Genomic DNA, 24,512 nt, shown 5'->3' with positions numbered 1-24,512 from the left:
ATTTCTGTTCGCTCAGGTTAACTACAAGCCTATGATAACTCAAAAAATCGGCCCCAAGTATTGGTTGTTTGACATCGGCTATCACAAATTCCCATCGAAATGGCCTTCGTAACTTAAAATCTAAAGACAACACTTTAACACCGTATGTTTTTATTTGCGTACAGTTTGCTGCGAAAAGTTTTAAATTAGTGCACTCACCCGCGCGTGGTCTCCTGTCCGCCGGTATTAGAGAAATGTCCGCACCTGTATCAACTAAAAAACGCAGTCCGGTATTTAAGTCCGTTATACACAAACGACGGCTGGTGTGGATATGAATGAATGAATGAATATTTATTGTATGTCACATTACATAAATTGTTAAAGGTGGTACATTTTAGAAGGTATACATGTGACGCCCTGCAAGGGCATAGCAATATAAGCCTTAAATTTAGATAACTTAAATCTACTTAGCTTAAACTAGGTTCATTTTAATCATTTATTATAATGGATGATTTGTATTTTCCTAATCATATTCTTCACTAAAAAATTCATCTAAGCTGTAGAAACATTTACTTGCCAGAAATATTTTTAATTTATCATTAAACAACTTAGGTTTATTTAGGTCTTTCAAGGAATTCGGAAGGTGATTATAAATTTTTATGGTCATGTAATGAGGGCCGGACGTAACAAGCTTTAATGTGGAAAGTGGCAATCTTAGTTTATTTAAGTTTCGATTGTTTCTCCTATTATTAATTAAAGGCGTATATAAATCGATGTATTTCCTGACAAACTTGCTCGACTCGAATATGTACATAGAGGTCAGGGTGAGTATTTGGTGCTTAATGAAATAGGGGCGACAGGAGTCTAGTTGGTCAATATTAACTAGTATCCTAATGCATGTTTTTTGTACTATGAAAATTTTGTCTACATCACTGCTATTTCCCCACAGCACTAGGCCGTAAGATAATCTAGAGTAGGCGTATGCGTAATATGCTATGAGAGCTGTCTTAAAATCCGTAACGCGTTTCAAGTGATGGAGGGCGTATATAAAAGAGGATAGTTTTTTTTGCAAGTTTTTGGATGTGCGGTTTCCAAGACATGTTAGTATCTAGTTCCAGTCCTAGCAGGGTAGCCGAGCTGACGTGTTCTATACATGTATTTTGGTAGCTGAAATTTAAAGGCAGGGGGGATTTTTGGTAGGGTTTAAATTGAATAAGTTTTGTTTTTTTGAGATTAAGTTCTAGATTATTATTTTGTAGCCAATTTACGATTTTATTCAAGGTGGTTTTATTTAACTTATTTTCAACGTCACCAAACTCATCGTCCCATGGGAACAATACCGAAACATCATCTGCAAAAAGTGTACAATGGTCTTCTAGTATGTCGGGAAGGTCGTTTATGTAAACAAGAAATAAGATACATCCCAAGACACTGCCTTGGGGGATAGAGCCGGTTACAGGAAGTCTTGCAGATCTGACTTTTTGGATTTGTCCCGTCACGAAGTCTACGTTTTCGATGTCTACATGATAGCACAGCTCTCCGCCGAACTCTGTGCCATCGTTACTCGTTTCCCTGCTTCTTGTCCCATGCGCAAGGCTGGATGCACTTCGCGGCGGCCTGTCCAAACCGGAAGTGGTTCCTGCCCTGTTGCTGCTACTTTGTGGGCGAGTTCCACTCCTGTGTCTGGATGTGGATCGAGCTCCTCTAACTCTGCGTCCGAAGTTCCGCGTCCTTGGCCTCGAACGCTCAAGATCCATCATACGGACACTCAGTTTGGCGATTTCCGCTAGTATCACCGCTGTATCTGCAGTTCCTGGGGTTCTCGCTGGCGCGTTGTGCCCCTGGCCCTGTGGTGCCGCCACTGCTGCCACGTGAGGGTTTCTTGTTGCCTCCGACACGTCATCGGCAATGCTGGCCAACGTGTCAAGGTCCGTCTCTCTGGACGCTACTAAAACTGCACGCACCGCCGTGGGCAGATGATTCTGCCACATTATCCTTAATGTCGCGTCTGGAAAGCTGTCCTTAGCTAAGTTGCGCATCTTAGCTAATAGCTGCGACGGCTTTTGTTCTCCTAGATCCATTTCCTCTAGGACCTTCTCCACCTGCCTGTTTTTTGAGTCTTCTAGCATCTTCAACAGCTTGGCTTTCAGCTCTTGGTATTTGTTGGTGGAGGGTGGGTTCGTTAGGAAGTCCGTAAGTCGAAGTATGACTTCCTTCGGCAGCTTGGACACCACCATGTCGAACTTTGCGTCGTCGCTTATCTTCTGTGGCGTTAAAACGGCCTCCGTGCGTATAAACCATACTCTGGGCTGGTCAACCCAGAAGTCTGGAATACGGCTCGACACCGAGATCGCCATGACCTCGGCAGAGCGTGGTACCACGATGTCCTGTAGTTGCAAGGCCGCCGGAGTCTTCTCTTCATCGGTCATTTTCACGTAACATTAAACCACAAAAGTCCGAATAACAACCTACGCTACCAACGTTCAGTCGGGGTCACCACTTTAGGGTTATGTTAGATAGTTCCTGAAGGTGGGGTAGCGAGGTTAACGGAAACACTGTATTTACTAATTTGATTATATTAATAATAATAATAATAATAAATATCTTTATTCAGTAATAAAGGACAATATTTGCTTACTTTTTTGTTTACATAGTTATAGTTATTAATTAACTTAGCAAGTAGATATAGTACAGTACAGTTACATGGCCAACTACAGTCCCTAAGTCAATATAATAAGGTGTACAATTGGTCAATTACCTGCACTGTTTAGATTACAATAAAATAATATATGATCAACATTTCATGAATAAAGTAAGCTACATCTGTTCCCCGTACTAGTATTCAACTGTATCACGGTGGTATAAGTGTAAACATGTAGTATATGCAAAAGAAACACAGTAATCTTAAAAATTACACAAGTTTGTCTTAGCATGCGTTTTAGGATCGTTTAAAATATATTATATAGCCATAATGATTTTCTAGTAACTTCAGTTATAATGTTTACAAATATAACGTAACTTTTGTTTCGTTTTTATACATTTATAGGTTTTATACCAAGTAGATAGTCTACGTCGATACTGACACCTATATAATAATTTTGTTGAATATGTCAGGATGTACATATTTAGTTTTATTATTTACTTAATTCTAATGGTATGAGTATGAAAATTACACTTATCTGAAACTTATGTAATAACTTTATAAAGCTATATTAACTTAATGCTATAAGTATGTATGTGTGTGTTAGCGTTGTGTGAGTGGGTGTATGTCTAAAGGTGTGGGTATTATATTATAAGTACATGAAAATTGACAGGTGTTACATGACCGATGGTTAAGGTGAGACTGAATTACATATAGCGGGGGGGCCCGCATTGTAGCCGCGGGCGCTGCCTAGTCAGCTCATATCGCGGTACACGCGCACTTGAATATGAGCTGACTTGGCAAATGTCCCTATATTTGCTTTTGGTCAGTAGTCGCCCCAATATGCAACAATTTTTCGAAGATCTCAAACAATGGCGGAGTTCTGCCTCTCCAATGTAAACTCCGGTATTGGGCAAGAGCTCGATTAGTCCCGGTGAGTATTCTCGATGCTTCAATGTCCAGTTTCCGTCTGTAGATGACTTACTAGTAGTCCGATACGAAATATTTATGACCCGCTCTTGATCGTGCAATTTCCAATTCTGTTCCAACTCTCGGGATCTTATCGATAGATCTAAAGGAACGTCATTATCAATATCGTCTTGATTCATTAGGCTTCTCGATCCTTCAGATTGTAAGCTGAAATAATATTAATAATAGTAATTTTTTTTTAAAAGCGAATTTAACAAAATTCAAATTCAAATGCAACCGCCCAAACAGGTCAATTTAAAAAATGTTATGGCTCTTGAAAAAAGCCATTTTTCGAATAAATTTTGAAAGACGTCTTTCTTGAGGTAGAAAGTAATGAAAAAAATGCAGAAAGTTTAAAAGGAGTCGATAAAAGTCTTCGTTTCAATATCATGTATCAATATTTGCTTGATAATTTTAATTTAAAGGTGTAGATAATTAACGCTGCTAGGCATAAAAGTTAAAAATATAAATAATGAGCCACCTTTGATGACCTTATTACGGTGTTAGCTGTAGAGTGGTGAGCACGCGTGTTGCTACGATTGACTCTTACAAAATAATTTAAACGATTAATAAGTGAAAAAAAAACACGAAGTTTGTGGTTAGTTAACTATTTAATAACTACAAGTTAATATCTAACGTGTCAAAAGTTGTGTTAAGCATCGTCATCAATTACTTCTTACGGTTACGTACAGCAACGTACTTATCAAGAGTTTTAGTTGTATCATTGACAGACTTCTGCAGCTTCTGAAGCAGCTCCTTCTCTTTTGCCTCCTTCTCCTTCTTTCGACGCAATTCATCGTTTTGACCCGAAGAATTTCCAGTGCTTAAAGAACAAGGCGCTGAATCGTGTACAGGAGTATATGTTACAGAAAATATTCCAAGATTCTTGGTCGTCTCTTCATGCACAATTTTCAGATAGATATCGCGAAGCTCTGTGTACTTGCGTTTTTCCAGGGTTAACAGCTCGCTGTCAGGGCCGGATTTAGGGGAGGGCAACCGGGGCAACAGCCCCGGGCCTCCACAAAAGAGGGGCCCCCACAATAGAAACTTCGGAAAAAAAAAAACATTCAGACTAGTGAACAACTTTTCCTTTGATATTTTTTTTCGCGTTTTACCTTTGTACAAACATGATTATATTAGGTAAATATTAACAGAAATTATCGATCTCTATTCGTTCACTCCAATCAGGTAATCAGTAAAATATCAAAACATGTAATTTACATTACCTAGCTTAATTACCTATTTTATCAACAAATAAAAAAGAATTGTTTTTTTCACAACATTCGTTTCATTACCGCTTGCACGTGGGTCGCGCGGCTGGCAAAACAATCTCAAATCTCTGTGTGCGTACATAAGGTTTTTTTAGTCTACTTACCCTTTGTCGCGGAATAGCAAAGTAATATACATTAGCTTAAATATGTTTTGGATGTTAAAAAAATCTTGGTTATTAAATTTTGTTGTTGAAAATATGCTAAATCGCGTTAATAATTTTAATAAGTAATCATGAGGAAATGTTTTTTTACTTCCACTGCACAATAATTCGATAAGCGTGTGGCGGCCCTCTGTCGGGCGAAAACCGAAATTCGCAAATCGCGCGGATCTTTCTCTTTTACTCCCGCTAAGACGTAATTAGAGTGACAGAAAAATATCTGCAATTGACGAACTTCGATTTTCGCAGTTATAGCCCAGGGGGGCTACCGCGAAAACCGAAATTCGCAAATTGCGGGGATCTTTCTTAAACGTAATTAGAGTGACAGAGAAAAATGCCCGCATTTGACGAACTTCGATTTTCGCGGTTATAGCCCAGTAATTTGGATTGGACGGTACGCGAAGCGGTAGGCATATAACGCGTGTCCTTGAGCGAGTGACGGACGCTGGGCCGAGTGGCGTGCTTGTAGCGAAGAATCCCGGAGTTTTATACGTTCACGTGCGTCTGAGAACCTACGAAATTGCGAATGCGTGCATTAGAATCATTTGTGGAATCCAAAAGAAACGATTTTGATAAATACGAGGAAGCTGCAAAAAAATATCTCAGACTGATGAATACGTACAATCACGCACTAGAACCAGAACGAGAAACGTGAGGTTGAATCCGCTCGATTACGGGAAAGCACAAGACGCAAATCTGTCGCCGAAGGAGAAATACAAAGTATCCGCCTTTATCCCAGTGGTCGACCAGCTATGTGTTTCTCTTACCGAAAGACTGCATGCCTATGAAGCTGTACGTTCGAGATTTGGATTTCTTAACCACATCGAGAAGATGGACGCTGAAAATTTGCACGCTGCAGCAGAGACATTTGTGAAAGTTTATCAGGATGATTTAGAACCTAGTCTTGGTAATGAAATGGTTCAATTTGTGTCTTTAATCGACTCATACAAAAAGGACTATGGAAAAAACCAATCTCCAGAACTATTTTACTACCAAATTCTCGAAGATCAAAATTTCAGAGCTACATTCCCAAACCTTGAAATTGCATTGAGAATGTATTTGGTTTTAATGGTAAATTGCACTGGAGAGCGCTCATTTTCAAAAATGAAAATTATAAAAAATAGGCTTCGAACCACGATGGGACTAGACCGTCTATCAAAGCTTTCTCTCCTGAGCATTGAAAGTGATTTACTTCGGGAACTGGATTTCAGCGAAATCATCGACGATTTTTCGGCGAAAAAAGCTCGGAAGGTTCCGTTATTTAATTTCAGATAATTCTTGTGTCCGATTATATTTATATGTTTGTTAAATAATATAAGAATCTATACTTAGTTTCACAATAATATATTATTTATTGGAAAACTCGACTGAAAAATATTGACTATTTTATTTGAAAAATAATTTGGGCCGGGAGGGGAGGGCTCCACTCCTTTGTTGCCCCGGGGCCTTCAGACCCCTAAATCCGGCATTGCTCGTTGTTCTCTGTTTGGTTTTGTTTAATCACTCTGATGTATTCCAACAGCTTTTCAACTATTCGTTTAATCATCATAAGCAGCGAAATGTCACTGATTTCCGAATTTTCGCGAGAAATTCCCGGGACTGGTTGCGGTGATGGTGCAGATACATAGTTTCTTTCGTAGATGACGCGAATTCCGGTTAGAAGAACTCATTGCTAGTCAATCTGCGAATAAAACTAACGATCATGGAATCAGACTGTTATCAAAATACAGCACGTCAAATTTCTAACAGGTTATTCATGAACTCTTACCTCCAAAGATCAGGTTGAACTGTAGACTCGCTCCCTGGTTGAGATATGAGTAAAAGTTTTTCCCGATCGGCTTTTATATCATCGCTATAAGGAAAAAAGTACTGAAATTGATAATAAAACTGGAATGGACTAGTTATTTTTGTAAGTTCAAGTTTAGGGTTATTCGCATCGATAATATTGATAGCTCTGAGCGAATGTAACAATCAGTATTATTTAAACTTATGTAATTGAATCGTCTGTTTCCTCGTTTCGGGAGTCTTTTCATAATGAATTTACAAGTACTTATTTAGATACTCATGTAGGCACTCAGTGCGATGTCACACATGCTTTTGCAGAAGAAAAATTAGGCACTAGATTAGGCACTGGTCCCACCGCGAGCGAGTAAGCTATGAACTATCGGCTATTTTCTAGCTCAAGAAACGAACAAAAGATAATCGCTTTCGTGTAAATAAAAGAGAGAGATATATATTTATAGTTCATAGCTGGCTTGTTCACACCGCCGGCGAAGACACTCTCCCACCGCCCGGCGAGTAAGCGATAATTCCATACAATGTTTACTAGCCGCCCGCTGATTGTCAACTGTTTCTAGTACATAATTTTACTAGTTGATAGCCGAGCTCGCTGATAGTTGGCGGTGGGACCACTGTTTTCTAGATGACCGCCGCGATAAAAGCTATCGACTATAAACCTAGCTCAGCGGTACTCGCCGGTGCCTGCTTGGCGATCAGACCGATCATTTTACCTTATGAGGTGGATGCGAGTGCACGTATTTACAATGAATTTAAAACAATCATATGAACTATCTTTGTTGTCCAGTTCGGATGACGATGATGATGTATTTTATAAAAGCGTGCGTGTAGTGGCAGTGGCAATTTTGAAGAGACGGAAGAAAAAAAAGATATTTTAAAAAGAATGACAAGAAAATGTTGGATGCAAGAAATTAATTATTTCAGAAAAGAATGCAGTGAGTTCAAACTGTTCTACGAGTTGACAAACGATCAATTTCGTTCATATTTTAGAATGAAAAGAGATGAGTTTGAGTATATACATACATTAATAGAAAATGATATTAAAAAAAATAACACAAATTATAGAGAAGCTATTAGTACAAGAGAGCGTCTTGGCATTACATTAAGGTAAGGGCACTAAGGGTAGGTTTTTTAAATCAAACGTCATAGTGGAGAAATATAGTTAAGTATATTTAGTTATTACTTGTACCAGCACTTGCAGTAACACCCATTGAATCTTGAGCTGTATTCTTTGGGGCAGGAGTAGTATCTTCTCTTGAGTCAGTTTGTTGCAAACTAGACCTGCTAGGTTCAGGTGAGTAAGTAGAACCGTGTCCAGAAGAATGATATGCCTGATTAGTATAAGGGCGTGATTGGCGTGAGTTGTAATCATAATTGTTTGAGCAATAACCAGAGAACGATAAATTAGCTATATCATCTTCAGCTTCCGTGACCATTTGAAATAGCTTTTTTTTAATAGACCTTTGATAAAACTCTGGCATCTGCTTTGTACTTAGGTACATCGTATCAAAAAAACTTTTTAACGGATCGCCAGTAGTAAGTAGTTCTTTGCGTAACTCCTCCCTCTGTGCAGTTCTCTTTTCGCGATTATCATCCATGTCTTTTAATAATTTTAGCAACGCTTCTTCATCGTCGTCATTCATTATATCATCCTTCTTTTTTTTGGGGGCCGGCATCGAATCTGAGTTAATACTAACTTCTGACTGTGTATATTCTGCACTAGACATTGCATCCTCCAAATTTGTTGACAAATCACGCGGTGGTGAAACATTTGTTTCTCTCTCTGTATTTGTCATATATGGAAGTAAAAATTCCATGTGGCTCATGTACTTCCATGGCTTTACGTTTTTCGATGCCTGTCCACTTTTCGTTTTATTAATTTTCTTTAACTTTTCACGGTGCGTGTCTCGCAAACCCTTCCATTTTGTCTTTGCTTGTGTAACTGTAAATTAAAGAAAAAAAATAACAATCTCATAAACGAATTATCATGCAATCAACTAATCATTATTTCAGATTTCTGATAACCGGAACATCATATGCTGCTCTGTCAAAAAGCTATAGAATAGGCCGGTCGACACTTTCTAAAATAGTACCAGAAGTATGTGAAAGTATATGGACCAAATTGCAGCCTTTAATAATGAAACTACCAACGCAATCCGAGTGGAAATATATAGCAAATCAATTCGATGAACTGTGGAATTTCAAAAACTGTCTTGGTGCAATTGATGGAAAGCACATAGTAATTTTTGCACCCGATAAATCAGGATCACAGTTTTTTAACTACAAACACACATTTTCAATTGTACTGTTAGCTGTTGCTGATGCACATGGAAGATTTATTATGATCGATGTTGGTTCCATGGGCAGGTTTAGTGACGGAGGAATATTCACGGATTGTCATTTCTATAATAAGTTGCAAAACAATGAATTGAGATTGCCTGCAGATGAACCACTATATGAAGGAGGTTTGCCGCAGCCGTATGTTTTTATTGGTGACTGTGCATTTCCTTTGATGACACACTTATTGAAACCTTATCCCGATCATGAAAGGTTGGATAACGAACAGTTAATATTCAATTATAGACTGAGCCGGGCACGTCGAATGGTAGAAAGTGCATTTGGTAAATTGGTACATAAATTTCGTATATTTTTAAGACCCATGGATCTCCAAATAAGTTCAGTCAAAAAAGTTGTGAAGGCTGCGTGTGTTCTACACAATTATGTAATAAGCAATAACATTGAACAAGCCCCGTTACAGTTAATGACTTCTGATCATGTTTCAAGTAATAACGTTCAGATATTAGAAGAAAATTCAGCTGATTTCGAAAATGCTTTTTTCGTGAGAGAATACTTTAAGGAATATTTCAATACAATTGGAAGTGTTGTATGGCAGAATAATCGCGTAAATTTTTTTTAGATTCGGACAGAAGAACACACAACCTGGTATAGATACGGCACAATTTACCTTTGTTTTCCGTCTGCCGAAAACGAAACGAAAAGGACAATTCATATTATATTGTTAGCCTGCGTGTGTTTGTTGTGTTAGATAGTATATAAAAAAAACTTACCATTCTGTATTTTTTTTCATCATAATATCTTTCCAAGCAGCATCTTTTACGTCTAAGCGTTTGTAAGAAGGCAGTTTTGCATCCCAAAGACAAGGATATTGTCTAACACACTCGATAAAAAACTCATCCATATTAACATGAAATACTCGCACGAAGACGGACACTCAACATTGACAGCTGTTTATATTTTATCACGATAGTAAAATCATAAGTGGACAGGATAAATCAAACTTGAAAGATAAGTAATAACGAGTTTGCATACAATACGTATAGTTTGCATACATCACAAATTTAAAAAAAGGGTCCAGTATGTTTAGTCATACACCCCTTCCTTCAGATAGTGTAATCCCGACCCTTGCTAGGATCATAGAAGATGTTATGAAAAAAGCTGCATTTTTAGATGGAAGCAAGCCACTTTTCTCGGTGATAGTATAAACATAAGTAAGTGATTTTTTCCGAGGATATCAAGATTTCATTCCTTAGGAGGCCGAGCATAAGCAAGTGCTTATACGAAAATGAAAAAATTCTATACTTTTTTTAGATTGATAGATTTTGACGTGTGCCATGTGCCAATTGAAAGAGATCGATTTATTTAACAAACATTTTGATTAGGATTTTCTTTTTTTTAACACCTTGGCTGCGGCAATTAAATATACCTTGTACATAGTTAACCATACTTTGCAAGTGGTCGATCGAACTTATTATATAAAGGAAAAAATTGCGGGTTAATCGCATCTACCTGTCTCTACCGCACTAATAAGGTACCTATTTTTGTAACACTCAATTGTAAATTTTTCTTCATAGTAAATGTACGAAAACATTTTTTTTTATTTCTGACTTTTTTGTACATTACCGAAAGCTGACCCACGGAAACTATTGATACTGGATAGGAATAGAATCGATAGACATAATAAAAAAGTTTGTCAAAAATTTTCTCGCACCCCATATGTTTTTTCAAAAATCTTTAAACGCCAATCTTTATTAATTTGAAATAGAAGGAAGGTCTTCTAAGACCATTTTCGCTTAGCAGTACGGAATCTGGTGGCTGCACTCACTGACCCAAAATCTATTTCCACCCTGTATAGGTCATTGGCGAATAGGGCCCTCTTAAGTTTTTTACCTTTATGCTGGGCCACCCGGCTGAGCTAGTGGAGCGAGTAATCGCCCGTCGCACGCAAACACTCGCTTATAGCTCAGCGTCTAAACTAGTAAAACTATACTCGCTTCTCGCCGCTCGCCCACTAGTTTGTAGTTTATAGTTTGTAGCTGGCGGTGGGACCAGTGCCTTAGTTGCAAGTTAATTTTTATGCAAATGAAACATCAAGTGTTTTTCTAAATTTCTACTTGGAGAACTGTCCTAGATAAACATTGCATGACATAAATATGAAGCCTCAATAACTCAAGATCTCATTGGTTAAAAGTAGCACAAGAATATATGCAATTTACACCACAATTCGTCATCTGATTGGTCAAATGTATCATCAGCATGAAAATATATACAACTGGATATTAAGGCGCGCGCAAATTAAATTATATTAGTTATAAACAGATGTAAAGAATAAACACGCACGATTGCGTGCATCGCATAACTAGTTCTACATTTACTTTACATGCTCATGCTCCCTACTCCGGTGCCGTGCGGCTTCCGGGTCGCTTTGTCCAACTTCGGCCTCAGAGGGTTAAATAACTACCCAACAGCTCGTAAAAAATTTTTCCTACTCCTCTACTGTTATCTGTCATTTATGCATTCATTAACACGAATATAAGAACATACATAAAAGGTTTCAAGAAAAGTCTATATTGTCTATTCCTCATAAAAGCTCTTGTGCTTTTATAAGCTATAACGTTACTGCGATTAATGGCCACCAACCTAACAAAACCAAAACGAATACAGTTTTAAACTAAGTGCATTGCTGCCAACTTACAAAATATTCATTTGGTTGCATAGTAAAAATAATTACTTCATAAGTCAGAATCACGCATGTGACACCCGTAATATAGCAACACCCATAGACTACGAAGACCGCTTAGCGTTGCTTGTTAATCTCCATAGGCTACGGTGGCCAAAATTGAGAAAAAACTGTCCAAAAAATTAATTTAGCAAGTAGCAAGTACCAGGGCCTCATGAGTTACGAGGAGGTGTCGCTGACCGGCCGGCCGCGGCCCGGGGCGGGCCGGGCGCGTAACTACAAGGTATGCTCGCGCGTCTTGGCTATATACTTTTGCTGTAATTTGTTTACCTAAATTAAGATTTATTTTTGTTGACTCGTAGGAAAAATATTGTATGCAACGTTGTATAAGTAGGTCAAAAAATTCTCGTGGCGTATTCCTTTACAATGTTCGCCTACGCCTTCGGCTCCGGCTCACATTGTAACTCACGCCACTCGCCTTTTTTGACCCTTCTTATACAACTGTTGCATAAAATACTATAATAGCCGATGGTAAATGGTTTCATTAATTAACCTGTTGTCACAAACATTTCTAGAATTTATAGGTACGAAAAATTTAAGCTAATACGAATCGCCTGTTTAAATTCAATTTCGCAAAATCTCCTTAATTTACGAACACGCAAGCTACTAAAGATTATCTATGGTCTTACTGCACAAACTATAAACGCAGGACTACGTTCTGGCAATGACATGTTCCACTCGAAAGACAAATGTCATAATATCAAAAGTAATTACATAAAACTTCTACGCAACTTTTGACTAAGCCCTAGATTTTGAGTTGAGGTATGGATAAAAAATTTGGACGTAAATAAATAGTTAATAGCTTTCTAAAGTTATTGCAAGATTGTAACAACATTAAAATAGTTTACGACTTGGTCACTAACACCGATAATAAAAGCTCCAGCTTGTTTTCATGTGATTAACTACCGTTAGAATACTCAAACTGAAGGGCTGGGAATGTTCATTTTTAGGTTTGTTCCAGACTCTGATATAGGCAGCGAAATGAGATGATCACGCTTCTCCTTCACATGCCCTCAAACTTGTTTCTTTTTCTTGGTCGGTTGGGGACTATCAAGATTGTAGCTACATACAAATAGATGTCAGTAAAATAAGTCCTTCTTTGTAAATATCATACGGTTTTTATGAGCGAAAGCTTTTAACAAATAGTTGCCATTTACTTTTATAAAACCACTTGTTTCATAAGTAGAAAACGACGCATACATACACTATTCCTGTATTCCTGTTTATTTACACCCAGTTATATCTGAAAAAATTTTCTATGCCAAGGTCAGAGCTTTTCTGTTGTACAGCGACAGTGAAACCGCTGCCAAGGTTCCAGTGACAAAGAAACTTGCTTTCGGGTGATTCACTACAGAAGCGACAGTGTCTCAGCTTAAAATAAAAGGTATATGAATCTCACATTTACATATTCAAGAAAGTTTAAATTCAACATTAAATAAATCAGTTAACAAAGAAGTTTAAAGAATTTCAAATGAACACTTTCCTCTTACACTAGTAGTTACACTAGTGTCACTCATAGTGATATCCACAATTATTAACTTACATTGATAATATCGAGTGACAGGTATGACAGTTAGGTATTTAATTTGGGGTAACCTTATTTCGGGACTAATTATTTGTTTTATTAGAAAATCGTTAATGTACCTATATACTATTTGGCATTAACTGATTCACAATCAAATGTTTTGTATTACCAATTTGAAGTCATCCTGTACGTATACATTATAAGAATATTTCCTTGTGAACCGACCTCAAAATATTAGCAATTGTTCTTGTTTTTAACCGGCATCAAAAAAAAGGAGGTATGAATGTATAGTTGGTCAAGCAAATCTTGTCAGTAGAAAAACGCGGCAAATTTGAAAAATCGCGGGCTAGCAACACTGTGTTCGAATAATTCCAAAATCGCGTGTAATCTGTGTTTTATCTGTAGAATGTGGATCGTCCATCTTGTTTGTTTACATTCCGAATCGGTGCTAATTCAAGAGAAATTTCTGCTCCCAGCATTAAAATAAATATCAATATATTAAATAATATTGTGCATGACCATAAGCAAAGTCAAGATGCCTACAATGTAAGTAAAATCATGCTCGTTGATCTTAACCATTAGAAAATTTTGAGGTTATGATAATTACTGCAAGATCACGGAGAATTTTTAAGATAATGTGCAGTTTTTTCTGTTTCAGGGTTAAAAGGCTTAAATAAAGATAAAACGTATGCTTAAATATATCCAATAAGACCGCGAATTGTGCCCTCGAAACCGCAACTGATTCGATTGTTCCCAATATCAACAGACGAAGTCCTCAAATATTTTCAAAGGTAACTTTTTTAAACAATCTTAAGACGTTTAAGAACCTTGATTATACCTACTTTCTTTCGCAACATCTACCTAATACTTCCATATGTTTGTTGCAGGATTAAAACTCGCCCAATATAAGGCGTTCGTAAAAGTTTCTCTTCATACAAAACTTACCTACGGCGGTTTACGTACATACGTGTACAACGCAAACAAGACGAAAAATAAACTTGTTAATCATCACAAAAATATATTATTTAGGCTGATTTGTTTCATGCACTCGGCTATTGCACATGTATACCTATGGAAAATCCTAGTTTATACTTTCTGAAGTCGGTATATACCTATTTAAGAGAAGTTTTAAGTCGCTTTACCTGTTTGTTCAATAAATTAAAATAATTTATTCAGTGTGCATAATTTTAGAAAAATATTTTAACATTTAAAAATCATACCTTCTTTTATCCAGAAACAATATAACTCCATATTACTCACATGAGTGGAAGTTGTTAAGTTTCCATTGTCAAGGTATCTTTTATTAATATTTTGAGTACCTAAAATTGTGTCAGTTCCTGACAAGTCTTGAATAGACTAATGTGAAAGTTAATAAAATTTCTTAACAGCATTCTCCTGATATCTAAATGACTTTTTTAAATATCTACATATAAAATATGATCTAGCCGATACATGTAAATATCTAACATTTTTAGCCTGTATAAAAACAGTAGTGTGAGCAAAACCTTACCAAGCATGCATGTAAGAGTGGTCTCAGAGATATTGGAATATCTCTGTACTATAAATTAGGCAAATTGCTTTAGACTAAGTTTTATGTGTAACTACTACTATAAGAATAAATTTTGAAACTTGGAATGGAAACTTTAAACTTGAAATTACAAATTTTCAAACAGATCTGTTTTATGCTTAAGATGCAATAAGTGACTAGGTACAAAGTATTCTGATGCTTGGTTGGAGTGGACCAGTAACATTGGTAACTTAATGATATTTTTTCAATGAATGGCCTGAATTAAGTGTAAGTAAGCTAAAGTGACCCGTATCTTAATTGCCTTGAAATTAAATGAACTCCAAAATATCTGCAGTTGTGTTTTATTTATTTTTAATCTGTATATTTATATAAGTATATTGTAAAACCATTTCAAAATTACACTGGTATGTGAATGTGACATTGTTCAAGAGAAATACACTAATTTACAATTAACAAGTGGCATAATTATTTTCTTTGGGCTTCTTCAGTTTCTGAACTGATGTTAAAAACAGCTTTCTACCGTGGTGCTCATGTTCTCTTTGCTCCCTATTTGTCTTCTAAGTTTGCTAAAACAGAATAAAACCATATCAAAATGATGTAAATAGTCCAGATATTTGATATTTAATAAGCCCTGCAATTGTGACAAGAATAGTTACAGTGATACCCTACCAGGGCTACCGCTGCCAGTGATGGCTCAGGGGTTACTTACCTAGGTTTTAATATTTACCTAAATAAAACAATGGATTGTTTTATTCTAGTTAAATTCAGTAGTATAGGTACCTACTAACAGCTCGTTTGGTAAAAAGTACTCAAGTGCAAATGCCTTAACCTTTACATTTATTTAGCTATGACATCTTCATGTTTAAGTTGAATATATATGTAGCAGATCTGCTCCTAAGCATACCAAAGGTTAAGAATGCGAGCGCTCGCCTTTTGCGTCCACCTTTTACTAAGCATACAAACCTTTATTTTAATTCAATCTATTGATATATTTTTCGATTGTACCTACCTAAATATGTCTAATTAGCTTTTGAAGGTTGCATAAAGGAGCATTTGTATTGCATTTTATCGTGATATATCTTTAATATTGAATTCCAACCGAGAAATCTGACAATATATTAAAATCTACCTGCGGAAGCAATGATTTGATTCAAACATTATTTTCTCCAGCATAGTCCGTTTGCAAATAGGTATTTTTTGATCTCGTTTATAATATTGATTGACATCGTTTTTACTCCAGTTTAAATTGTCCCTCTCATAATAATAACAATTTCCAAATGCTTCAATAAACCGCGAGCGGCAATTTTAGTTGACGTACGAAGAGCGCGCTCAGCGGAAAAAAATATGTTTCGGTTCGATGTACATTGCTGCTTTTCTTAGCGCAATACTGCTCTGTGAGTGTTGCCATACTTCAGTTTGCTTTACATTGCTACTGACAGACTTTGCTTGATAGACTATATGTAATTTATGTCTGTATTGTTAAAGATTTCATAGTTTTACCTTATAAAAGATGTATTTTTATAAGGTGGCAACTCAATATATGCCAGCTGTCAGGGCATTCGAATAAAAAACGAAACTCTAGTAGTGACGATCTGTAATAAAAATATCAATAAATAAGTGAAGAACCTGTGTTCAAGTGTTTAAATTACTATTCTATTAATAAATCAGAAGTGACAAACCCAATCTTACAAAAGTGGTTGCGTGTAAGTAAAAAATCAACGAGTACTTGGTAAGTGAATATTGTTTCTCCATTTGGAGCCAGCGTGCTTCTCAATTTATATTATTTAGCGTTAATTTGCGCTTTCTACACCGCGATTATCGCGAGTTACTGGTGTGCTAAATAACCGATATAAATAACATGATATGCGACGTTACAGAAGACGTTCATACTCGTTTAGTTACCTACAACCTCCAAGACATTGAAATAATAGACTCCTAACTCGGACCGATTTGATCGCATAAACAACGTCATAAAAAAAAAAAAAAACTTATGTTATGTATTATCTTATCATGTATCAATTGCATCATGTAAATAACGAAATTAAGTTGAGGAGCAATAGTTTACTTATATGCTCCTTATGCCCATGTATCACAAATGGAGCACGACATGGACTTAGAAAACTCATGAATACAACAGTAATCATGTCATCATTATTCCTGATGGGATACTTTATTTCATATTAAAACCGTCTAATCTAGACACAAGTAAATTTATGAATGCTTAGTAGTAGTATAATACTTAGATCCGTAAAACCTAGAAGGCAGGTACTAGCTACTTACAGGAAAGCTGACATTAGTCTTAATGTGTTATATAGTTATTTATTAATGATTTAGTCATAGAAATGTGATAAATATAAAAACGAAATAAAGTTTTATCGCTCAATGGACAGGCTTGTGGCTAACTTTACCACAATACAGCCTTTGGGTAGTGCTAATAACAAATTAACCTTCAATATTAATTGAAATATATATCATTTGACAGCACCACACAAAATATTATACAGACATGAGAGCGCAATACAGTTGCGCTGACAGTACGATAAATGTGTAGTCCGCCATGACCAGCGGCAGAATGATCAATTGATATGCAAACATTATTTAGGTAACTGATTTAAATATAAAATAAATAATGTTTTGGATGACTAATAACAGCAATGTGTTAATAATAAAATTTAAATAATCATACTATCGCTCATAGACTGAAGTATTCGGTTGGATTATAAATATTACTCAATATTATGTTGACTCCACCAATTATTAAATACTGTTTACTTTCATTCATCACTATGCAATACTAAGTTTTTGATCAAGTTAGTTATCTAAAACTTAAAGAAACTTGTTATTTTAAAACATTTTAAAGTAACAATTTAAAATCTAAATTAAATAATAGTGTGGGTTCCTTTGAGTGGTTATTATAATAGAAACCCACGAGCAAGATTGCAATTATTTATTAGATAACTAATCACAAAGAACGATCTCGGTACAATAATAACAATATCACTCGCGTCGGTTCGGTACGTATATCGCACTCGCGAGAGCGGCGAGCGTAGGGACGAGAAGCGTGACCGCTCGCTAGAAGTGTCTGGCTCACACTGGCTGCCGAGGCGGCGCGCGCGCGGCGCTCGTAGGCGATTCCCGGAAACTAGGGATTGGCGAAGGGCCGCCGGTTTTAGTGATGGGAAACCGTGTCGAATATGAGCTCGCCTCAGTACTCCCCCCCCCAGAGAAAAGGTAATTTGATATCTTATTCATAGATCTAGTTTATCAGGAAATCTCACAGTTCTACCTGTCCTGGTCGTAGTAGAACTTCGTTGTGGTTTCGTGGCGAGTGCAGGTGATGGCGAATCAGGAACTGGTTCATTGATAGGTTCAGCAACTGGTCGATCAGGGATATGAGTTGGAGCAGTATAATCCGCATCGATGAAAGCTGGCTTTACATTGTTGATGGAAACTACGCGGGGCAAACCGTTGACGATAATGGTAAGGGTTTTTTCTTGTCTGTCAGAGATTTTAAAAGGTCCTTCGTAAGGATTCTGTAGGCCTGTCTTGTTAAATCGTCTGACATATACATGTGTTGCTGAAGCCAGCTCTTTGTAAACGAAGATTGATGTTTTTGCGTGAGAAGATGTTTTAATTGGTGCTAATCGTTTAAATGCTGATTTGAGTGAAGATGCGAATGTTGACTGAGGTTGAACCGTGGATATTGCAGGTGATAGAAATTCTCCAGGCAGTCTGATATTCTGGCCGAAAACCATTTCGGCTGGAGTAGCGTCTATGTCTTCTTTGTAGGCTGCTCGGAGCCCCATCATAACTACTGGTAAGTCATCTGTCCATGATGGATTGTTATGGCACCTTAGGGCTGCTTTCAGTTGCCTGTGAAGACATAGACGCTACTCCAGCCGAAATGGTTTTCGGCCAGAATATTATCATGAATCATCAATTATCATGAATCGAAATTCCAGAGCCTACAGTCGGGCTAGGGAGCTGGACAAAGCAGGGTTTGCTGAGCATCTTAAGAGGGAGGCAGCTGCAGCGTTCGAAGCCGACAGTGGGAGTACAAATTCTAGCATGGGGGCCGTTGTCACAGCGGTTGAAGGTACAGTAGCCGGAGTGTTATCTTGGATGGCGCCGGACCCAGATAATTCAGAGAAATTTGAACTCGATGGAAGTCCACCGGATTCACCGGCAAACCCTCTGGATTCCGATGACGGATCAGAGAATGAAGACAGTCAGGTTGTCAAAGATCCCGCACTCATTGCCGATGCTCCTCAGATTCAAGAAGCATTGGAGAGAGTGCGCTTGGAGTTCAAGCCGAAGAAGCCCCCCACCTTTGTGTATCAAGTTAACCCAGATCAGTTGATTCAGTTCAAGGCTATGATCAATTGGTTTAATCAGACCTCTGGAGTGGAGTATCGATCCCAAAAAATCGATGACAGACACCAGATGATTTGCAAGATATCTTCAGTATTGCAAGAACCAGTCCCGCAGGTGACCTTTGAGACCCCGTCTCAGACAGATCAACAAGAAAAGTACACAGAGTCCGAATACTCTCAAGCGCCGGTTGAGAATCCCATTGGGCCTGATATCTCGAATGCAAACCTTTCATCAACCTCTAGATCGGCTATCTCTATTTTAACTAAGGGAATTCTCATTCCGTCAAAATCTAAGAACAAACCCAAAAAGAAGATCACGTCGGGGTCACCAATGTGGGTTCCTTTGAGTGGTTATTATAATAGAAACCCACGAGCAAGATTGCAATTATTTATTAGATAACTAATCACAAAGAACGATCTCGGTACAATAATAACAATATCACTCGCGTCGGTTCGGTACGTATATCGCACTCGCGAGAGCGGCGAGCGTAGGGACGAGAAGCGTGACCGCTCGCTAGAAGTGTCTGGCTCACACTGGCTGCCGAGGCGGCGCGCGCGCGGCGCTCGTAGGCGATTCCCGGAAACTAGGGATTGGCGAAGGGCCGCCGGTTTTAGTGATGGGAAACCGTGTCGAATATGAGCTCGCCTCAATAGTTTATGCGCAAAACACAAACACAGAATGACTTACCAATTTGATACTTAATTTTATAAGTAAGAATTTTGTGTTACACATATACAGAGTGGTACATAATGCGCTTATACAAGGTGATCAATGGGTCGGTGACCAAATTGGAGTATACAAGATTTTTGAATTGGAATTAATTTGTCAGGCATGCAAAGTAAAACAAGCTATTCAAATCATTAAATTACCGATTCCTTTCCTTATTATTATTTAACAAAGAAAATCATGATATGTGTATGCACCATTATTCGGTGTTGCAATATTTTATTTGCAAATTTGTTTTTATTTTTAAGGGGCTTCTTAATATAATTCTTGCCTAATCTGAAGCTGTGATATCTGTGATGTGATGTTAAGTATTTATCATCTTTGAAATTTACAGCTGCCAGTTCTTTCCCTTGATTTTTCCCTTCATGTATTACCCTACCTATCCCAGATATGGAACGTGAGGATATAGTCGCAACACCGCCATTGACGGACAATATGCGAATTTTAATGAATAGGAGAAGATCGTGCACTCCGCCTCTAGCTTGTAGTACAAGAATACACGCCTCTCGGCGTAAGCGCTCGCCGACACCTCGTCGTTATAAAAACGGTTACCGTAGTAGCAGACAATCGCGGAACAGGTCGCGTAGTCGTAGTAGTCGGTGTAGCAAGCGGCGACGAGTGTCTAGAGAGGTAAAAAGAGGTAGGGATACTTCAAGCTCGTTCGAACGCCATAATCGAAGGAGGGATAGCTCTAGATCGACGTATTTCTCGAGTAGTAGTAGTAGTAATGAATCCTATGACAGGCGCCATAAATATCGACGCCACCATACTCGCTCGCGTAAGAGAACTTATTGTTCTAGTTCACTTGAAAATCGGACTGATTATTATCAACGACGCAAACGTAGCATCACTAATAAAGAGAATAAGCAAACACGAGCTCACGAATCACCGGCACATCAAACCTTATCCAACGAGACTGTCAATTCCGAAAATACACTTCTTGAGAAATTGGTAACAGTTTTATGCGAACGTAATAACACCGGGGTTTCTGGAACTGGACTGCACGCAGCACAAAATATTATACCAGATTTCGACCCCCAAGCCAAAACCCAAACCATGAAGAATTGGATATCAAAAATTAACGAGTCCGCTCATGTTTACGGCTGGTCAGAGAGACAAACAATTTTTTACGCATTGCCCAAGTTAAAAGGCCTGGCTAAACGTTGGTTCGACGGACTGACTACGGTGAAGTTTACATGGGAAGAGTGGCAGAATAAGCTGTTACTAGCCTTTCCGTGCGAACAGAACTACGGCGATCTATTGACCGAAATGTTGTCTAGGAAGACGCGTCGTTCAGAAACCCTAGAAGAGTATTATTATGACAAGGTCATGCTCATTAACCGATGCGAACTCAAAAGCAAACAGGCCGTAGATTGCCTTACACACGGCATATTTGACTCAAATATTAAGATGAATGTGCAAGGGGCTCATTTGGAAACGCCTGAATGCGTTTTAAAATATTTCCGCAATATTTCCAGCAAAACACCGGATAATATATTTAAAAATTCTTTTGCTGGAAGTCGAAATAAGTTTGATCCAAATTCGGTACGAAAGCAAAACGATTCTTTCAACAAGAAATCATTTGGTAGCATGACTTGCTTTAACTGCGGTCAGATGGGTCATGCAATATCAAAATGTACTCAAGAGGTAATAAAATGTAAGAAATGTCGTCGTTTTGGTCACCTTGAGAAGGACTGCTCGAATGCAGCCTCCAATATTGATAATAAAGTCATTAACTCAAACTCATCTAAATCAAACACATCTAAAAATATCCTGAGTATAACTACAACAGGGAAACGCAACGCTAAATATTTTAAACCAATATTGATTAATGGAACATTAATGAAGTCCTTTGTTGATATGGGAAGCGAGAGTACAATGTTGCGGGCAGATTGTAATCTTCCTGGATTAAATGTAGACACCGAGAATCTGCCAGACTTTACAGGATTCGGCTATGGCAAAGTCGAACCCAAGGCCCGGGTTACAATCCAACTTACACTAGACGGCGTAACTGAAGAGGTTAAAGCGTTCCTTGTGGAACCCAGTTTCCTCCCTGCCGATATTTTAGTAGGGCAGTCTTTCACTGAATTACCCAATATCAGGGCTTATAAAACTGACGACGCACTTATATTCTACAAAGAAATGCCAACAGTGACCCAAAAGTTTGAAGTCCGCTTATCAGAACCGGTATTAGTCGATAAAAATAAACTAGTCGCCATAACAATGGGCTCTAATATTACTGGGTCTATTTATATGAATACTGAGGCTTGCCTCGACAAGGGAAGAGAATACATGGTTCTACCAGGGGTTTACTCAGTTAAGGAGGGACTCGGGTCGGTTATGGTGTTAAGTCTAAGTGTTAATCCGTTCAGTTTATCCCAAGGCACTCTATTCGCCAGAGTATCTTTATTGTCAACGGAGTTATTACCAATTCCAACGATTGACGACACAGCTGAAAACTGTAAAGTTTTCTCAATTACGGAAGATTCTAAAGTACATAACATTAGTGTTGATCAACTTAACATAGACGGGGATCTAGAGTCTGTTGTTATCGAACGGTTATGCGAACTCTTAAATGCTAATCGGGATTGTTTTGCCCTAACACTAGAGGAATTAGGAAGCACGTCTTGCGCTGAGATGCACATTCAGTTGAAAGATGATATACCGGTTAGCTACAGGCCGTACAGACTTTCGATACCAGAACGCGAACGGGTGAATTCTATCCTCAGTAATATGCTAGCTAATGGGATAATTCGCGAATCAAAATCTGAATATGCAAGTCCAATTATTTTAGTTGCGAAAAAAAAACGGTGAACCACGACTTTGCGTCGATTATCGAGCACTTAACCGTAAAACTATAAAAGAAAAGTTTCCGATGCCTATAATCGATGATCAAATCGATAGTCTGACCGAGCAGGTATACTTTACTACCCTTGACCTTACTTCGGGTTACGACCTATAGCGGAGGATTCAAAACACGTTACAGCGTTCGTAACGCCCGACGGACATTACGAATACAATCGTATGCCCTTCGGACTTACGAACGCGCCGGCAGTGTTCCAACGTTTGATACTGACATTACTAAAACGACGCCCCATTCCGGGTGTTTCTGCTTACATGGACGACATCATAATCGCGACGAAGACATCTGAGGAGGGGCTAGAAAAATTAGAATCAGTTTTCGGCTTATTAAAAGACGCTAACTTAACTTTAAATTTATCGAAATGCTATTTCTTAAAAAAAAAAATTGAATATCTTGGATTTGAAATATCAAGTAGCGGTGTACGTCCTGGTCAGAAGAAAATTGAGGCGGTAGCCTCTTTTAAAGTTCCCCAGAACGTACATGAGGTTCGGCAGTTTGTGGGCTTAACTAGCTTCTTTAGACGTTTTGTTCAGGGGTATGCGACCATCGCTAAGCCATTGACATCCCTTACAAAGAATAACACACCATGGTTATGGGGCGAAGAGCAGAGCAAGGCATTTTCCAAACTTAAAGAAGTACTAACTACTCGCCCCATACTAGCGATCTATAACCCCAAGTATGAAACCGAGTTGCACACAGATGCAAGCTCGCTTGGCTTTGGAGGGATTCTTTTACAAAGACCAAGCAAGGAAAAACCATTTCAAGCTGTTGCGTATTTCAGCAGGCAGACGACAGCCGAAGAACAGCATTACCACTCTTACGAGTTGGAAACATTGGCCGTTGTATCCTCTCTAAAACGTTTCCGTATATATCTACTGGGCTTACAGTTTAAGGTAGTTACAGACTGTAATGCCTTACGCACTACACTAACTAAAAGGGACTTAATCCCCAGAATAGCTCGCTGGTGGCTCCTTGTGCAAGAGTTCTCTTTCTCAATCGAATATAGACCAGGGTCACAGCTAGCACATGCAGACGCTCTCAGCCGCAACCCAGTACCGCTTAACGGGAAAAATTGCGTTACAGTTATGCAAGTTAGCGAAGTGGATTGGATTCAATCAGTGCAAATGAGCGATCCAAAACTGTGCTACGTTAAAGCGGTACTGGACACTAAATGCCCGGAAGCAAAGGATATTCGGAATAACTACGAATTAAAGGACGGAAAATTATATCGGAGAGTAAATAGTGAACTAAGATGGGCCGTGCCTAGAGATGCAAGATGGAGAATAACGCAGCAATGTCATGATCAAGCGGGTCATTTTTCCTACGAAAAGACGTTAGAGAAAGCCAAAAGAGAGTACTGGTTTCCTAAAATGGCTCAATTTATCAGGAAGTATGTGCGTGCTTGCATACCGTGTGCCCATGCTAAGGCACCGAGCGGGAAAAAACAGGGTATGTTACATCCAATCCCGAAGGGCAATGCACCTTTTCAATGTTTCCATATTGACCATTTGGGACCGTTTGTAAGAAGTAAGCGTGGGAATACGTATATCCTTGGTATTATAGATGGTTTTACTAAGTTTATCATTCTGCGCGCTGTGAAAAATACAAAAAGTAAAACATCAATCAATGTTCTTAAAGATGTG

The 24,512-nt window shown here is 38.2% G+C and overlaps 1 protein-coding gene and 3 long non-coding RNA genes across 5 annotated transcripts in view; 2 read left to right on the top strand and 2 right to left on the bottom strand.

Annotated features, from left to right (window-relative positions):
* Window positions 1-3,521: 3,521 nt before the first annotated feature.
* The window catches only part of LOC133525254 (uncharacterized), a 31,431-nt gene continuing 10,440 nt past the window's right edge, over window positions 3,522-24,512 (top strand). The window contains exon 1 of the long non-coding RNA XR_009800550.1: window positions 3,522-3,554. This is a non-coding gene — a long non-coding RNA (uncharacterized LOC133525254). The remainder of the gene's footprint in view (window positions 3,555-24,512) is intronic.
* Window positions 7,965-10,131, bottom strand: LOC133525239 (uncharacterized). Its single transcript, XM_061861540.1, has 2 exons — window positions 9,885-10,131; window positions 7,965-8,760 (listed from the first exon to the last, which is right to left on the bottom strand). The coding sequence occupies exons 1-2, from the start codon at window positions 10,012-10,014 to the stop codon at window positions 7,988-7,990; spliced, it is 903 nt and encodes a 300-aa protein (XP_061717524.1). The 5' UTR covers window positions 10,015-10,131; the 3' UTR covers window positions 7,965-7,987.
* Window positions 13,305-14,384, top strand: LOC133524760 (uncharacterized). Of its 2 annotated transcripts, XR_009800427.1 has the most exons (3): window positions 13,305-13,924; window positions 14,037-14,169; window positions 14,266-14,384. It is a non-coding gene; the product is annotated as an uncharacterized LOC133524760 (long non-coding RNA). The 2 variants fall into 2 exon arrangements; XR_009800428.1 differs by having other exon boundaries at window positions 14,037-14,384.
* Window positions 15,232-17,678, bottom strand: LOC133524759 (uncharacterized). The gene is made up of 2 exons (XR_009800426.1): window positions 16,036-17,678; window positions 15,232-15,472 (listed from the first exon to the last, which is right to left on the bottom strand). It is a non-coding gene; the product is annotated as an uncharacterized LOC133524759 (long non-coding RNA).

The sequence above is a fragment of the Cydia pomonella genome, chromosome 14 (assembly GCF_033807575.1).
Source record: "Cydia pomonella isolate Wapato2018A chromosome 14, ilCydPomo1, whole genome shotgun sequence".
Classification (NCBI taxonomy): Eukaryota; Metazoa; Arthropoda; class Insecta; order Lepidoptera; family Tortricidae; genus Cydia; species Cydia pomonella.
Note: the sequence above shows the minus strand (reverse complement) of the source record. Positions and strands in the feature narration are given on the sequence as shown.

Coding starts and splice junctions, on each gene's coding strand:
- LOC133525239 (XM_061861540.1), bottom strand. CDS start 10,014: ATGGATGAGTTTTTTATCGAGTGTGTTAGACAATATCCTTGTCTTTGG. Junction 8,761..9,884: donor GATGAAAAAAAATACAGAAT/GGTAAGTTTTTT, acceptor TTCTTTAATTTA/CAGTTACACAAGCAAAGACA.